This window comes from Empidonax traillii, unplaced genomic scaffold, assembly GCF_003031625.1.
Source record: "Empidonax traillii isolate 1590-97213 ecotype Southwest subspecies unplaced genomic scaffold, ASM303162v1 scaffold662:size427329, whole genome shotgun sequence".
Lineage (NCBI taxonomy): Eukaryota > Metazoa > Chordata > Aves > Passeriformes > Tyrannidae > Empidonax > Empidonax traillii.
This window is the reverse complement of record NW_020955855.1, coordinates 5,079-9,203: the sequence shown is the minus strand read 5'-3', so window position 1 is coordinate 9,203 and position 4,125 is coordinate 5,079. Positions and strand designations below refer to the sequence as shown.

Below are 4,125 nucleotides of genomic sequence, written 5' to 3'. Positions count from 1 at the left end.
TCTACTTATGTATTTCTAACAAGTAATTCCTACTTAGGAAAGTGTATCTGGAGTTACACTTGATTATTCTAGAGAAAGTCAGCTCCTAATGTTGCTCATCTTTAAAATTAATAAGCTGTTTATACAGGAAGACACCATTAATATGTACAACTGTGATTTAACTGTGTCTTGAACCTGGTGTACAGTCTGCTTTTGTGTTCTTTCTGTTACCCAAACGTGGTGTAACTGAACTGTTGTTAGATGCATATTCTTCACAAGGAATAGTTAAATAGAGTAAGACATATCAGTCTGGAAAGGATATGTTTCAAAAACACTCTAGTTTTGTAAAAGTACAAGTGCCTCAGAGAATGTTGTTGGAGAAACAATGGCTATTTATTAATTTAATACAAAAACTAGGAGGCATCTCATATTTACGTTTAGTTTGTGATTTTGAAAATTGACCAGACAAATCAATGAAGGAAAACATCCAAGGACAATAAAATACAAAAATACGAAATAATAATAACAGCCAAGGACAATAAAATTATGACAGTTGTGGTTCACAGACCCCTTAACCTCATGGTTCTTGGAAGCTTAGCATAGTAGTACCAAAGGAGCAGAGGTAGTTACCCTGTTCCCTGGTTGGCATCTGACACTGGATGGTGTCAGTGCAAATAATTTTGGCCTTATCTGCTGTAGCCTCTCTGATGTAATGCAGGGAAGAAGTGCTGGAATGTCCTGGATTTTAAATTTGTGCTCGCAAGGTTCTGTGCCATTTAAAAGAGACATGTATATCAGCCTGGATTTAGAGGAGTGGGAGGCTGAAGTAGTACAAGATGTCCAGCTGGGGTTTGAGGACTGTCATGGGAGACATCAGTGGCTGGAGCCTGGAAGTCCTGCTGCTCATACTGGCAGCCAGTACCATTTTTAATTAGTGCTAACTGAGTATATACAGCTGGGCTGCTTTTAATTCCTGAGGGAGCTTGTTGATTGATTTGTACAATAAAATACCTGAGCATTTCCATGTGGAAAACAAATATTATCTGTCAGGTGCAGTTAGTGGAGTTTCTGGTGTCTGGTGTCTAGTTTTAGGCTCATCTCGCAGAAGAGCTGTGCTTCCTGATGTCACTTAAAGTGGGGATAGTTTGTGGGTTTTTTTTTGTTTTTATTTGGTTGGTTTTTGTTTTGGTGGTTTTGTTTGTTTTTTAAAAATGATTTATTTTTAAATTTGAGACACCTCACTTTTTCTTTGTTTCTAAAGGCAGCTGGGCATCCCTGTGGTATCTTGGAGGTAATGAAATCTCTTACTGTTTGTGTCTAAGCAAAGTTCTATTTTCAGCTGCACTGTCAAAATAAATGGCTGTTACGGAGAACTGATGACTTCAATGCTACGTTCAAGTGACTCGAGTGTCATTTGCATTCCACAGTACTTACTGTAATAGAAGAAAAATGCATCACTAACAGTATTTTATAAATTGTCATGAAGTTCCATCCTTGCCAGTTTTTCTTCTTGTGTCCCCTGTGGTAGCATGGCGTGTGAAAAGGCAATGCAGAATTGACGGGTGTGCAACATGAAAGACAGAGAGTTTGTGTAGCCTTGTGTGCAGAATGGCAGTGCCACGGGGTAGAAATGACAGAAGTAAATATAGATGGAAATGCTGTATTTCTTTCCCTTATGATTTGTAAAGTTTTCGTACCTTACATATTTGTCTGCTTATGTAACTATAAGTATAGATTTTCCACATGTTGTTGAAAGCTTTTTTTTTCCCTCTTTTTCCCTAGGAAAATGGGTCATGGCAGAGACTTCAAAAACTTATGAAAATTAACTCTTACTAAGTTTTATGAATCTTTTCTAGGAAGAACAAAAAACCCTTCAGTTATTTGCTGTGATAATAAGGAAGATTTTTTTTTTTTTGCAAAAAGACTTTATAACTTTTTTCTAATCAGTAACATTGTCTTTATTTTACTAGTTATTGGACAGCCTGCAAAGAGTAAGCATCCAAAAGAGCATGGGGAAAACAAGGTTTTTAGCAAAAAAGTAAAACCTAAACCTCCCAAAATGAAGGAGAGAGAATCTGCTGACTCCTCTTTGAAGTCCCACTCCATACTGACACAGGTGATGGATAAAGGTCGTTTCCAGAAACTGGCTGCCACTTTAACCCTGTCTGCAGGACAAAGCATAGAACTGCGATGTAAGGGGAGTAATGTTCTTTGGAACTACCCTTCATATTTAGACACCTTTAAAGACTCCAGACTCAGGTAAGCTATTTTTCATTTTTTTGAGAAAAAAACCCCAAACATCCAGAACTTTTCTTTTCCCTGCTGCTTTCAGCACCGTCAGAGTTTTTGTTTGTTTACATTTTTACAATTAAGATGTTTTATCTAATGGTTTTTAATGTCAACGAAGAAGGATGAGCAACTTTTAGTTGTCAGCAATTACAGCCCTGTGATTTGCACTGTGGAGCAGTCTTGAGGCACATTAACTGTATTTCCTTCAGATGAATCTATAATAAAGATGGCATTCAGCAGGACACAGGGACAACAGGGAACCAAGTTAGGGTTGGTCCGAAGTAAAACTCTCAAAATGTGTGAGTGTGGATATCAGGTGCTCACTACCAGCCTACTCTGTTGTTCTGCGGAGAGCTGCTCCTGGTAGGCTGTACTGGTTGCTAATGTGGCTTCCACCTGAGACACCAGATTAATTTCCTGAAAAGACTCAAACCCACCCTCCCTTAACTAGCAAAAAATACACCAGTCTCCACACTAAGAAGCAAGTGAGAGGTAGTTTTTTCAGTCAAAGTTGCCTTTGCACGGAAAAGGGAGTTGCAGGGTTTGTGGTGTGGCAGAGTTTAATGCTAAGTATCGTGACCTTGAGTTTAATAAAGCTTTTTATTTCATCTCAAGACATCATAATGAAAACCGCATAAGTAGCTGTCACTGCAGGAAGAGGAACTTAGGACTCTCCCTTTCTCTGCCCCACCAGCTGAGTGCCCTGTTGCACTAAACATCTTTTCTAAAACCCCATATATTTGTGTGCCTTCCCAGTTTTTGAAGATTGTACACATAGGTAAATGTAGATTAAATGTAATAATTTTATTCTGTATTTAAGAGAAGAGGAGCATATAAGGAGCTTAAGGATGTCTTCCACAGGCATTTTTTTGCCTTGAATTGTGTTTGTTTTCACTGGCTGTTTTATGGAGATTTACCTGAGGAGACAGTGAAGCATTGTGAATGATACCCTAAGAAAGAGCTTCAAGGAACTCTTTTTGGATTATTAGATGAGAGACACAGAGTTAAGAGCAAAAGTATCACCCGCTATTGGCCTTTTTATTCCTAAATTAAGTACAAGTCTGTATGTTCTCTGTAAATAACTCAGGTTATCTGAATCTCAGTGATCCATTTCACTTACTTACTGGTGTGATGGTACCTTGAAATCACTCCCAGTTAATTAATTTTTCAGATATATTCTTTTCCTTTCCACTTCTCTTTTCGAAGAGGAGTGTTGAAGAGTGGCAGTTACACGCTTGATCTCTAGCATATCCTCCTGAAATTCATGAGCCAGTTCTTCTCTGTGCATGTATTTGCGTGTCCCTTGACAGCTGTAGAGTTGAAGAACTATCCTGGCTGAGTGCAAGGCTTCTATCACAGTAGCAAACCTGTTCCTGCTGCAGGGTTATCACAGCAGTATCTCTAAAAGGATCTTGTGGCCAATTAAAACCGCTTCTTTTGGCAAGAAATGCTGTTCTGTCTGGATTTATTTCAGTAGGTGGCGTTTGTGAGCCGCAGTACAGACCTGGCCTCGCAGCAAGCCAGAGCTGTACGTGCAAACCGACAGGGAGCGTGTGTGTGCTGGGTGGGTGTCGTTCTCTAATAGGGTTTGAGAGAGACACGCTCTCCGCTGCAAGGTAGAGGCAAGCCCCGGTGCCGAGTAGCCGCAGAGAGCACACAGCACGCAGGCAGTCCTGTAGCAAAGAGAGTTTTTTCAAGTTTCCCCGCAGCTGGGGCTTGGCCGCTCGTCCAGCCAAGGGGAGGAGACGGGAGATTAACACCCATTAGGAACCCAGGGGCCGGAGAGAGACAGGTGGGACAGCCAGCGGGGTCAGGACAGGGGCGGGGGATAGCTCAGTGAGCAGAATGAAGAGGGAG

General features: G+C 40.6%; 1 protein-coding gene across 1 annotated transcript in view; it reads left to right on the top strand.

Moving 5' to 3' along the window:
• Positions 1–3,884, top strand: part of PDGFRL (platelet derived growth factor receptor like) — a gene marked incomplete at its 3' end in the record, with an annotated part of 11,638 nt that extends 7,754 nt beyond the window's left edge. Inside the window, exons 2-3 of the mRNA XM_027899386.1 lie at positions 1,950–2,238; positions 3,651–3,884. Coding sequence (XP_027755187.1) covers positions 1,950–2,238; positions 3,651–3,884 — 523 coding nt within the window. The remainder of the gene's footprint in view (positions 1–1,949; positions 2,239–3,650) is intronic.
• Positions 3,885–4,125: the final 241 nt, after the last annotated feature.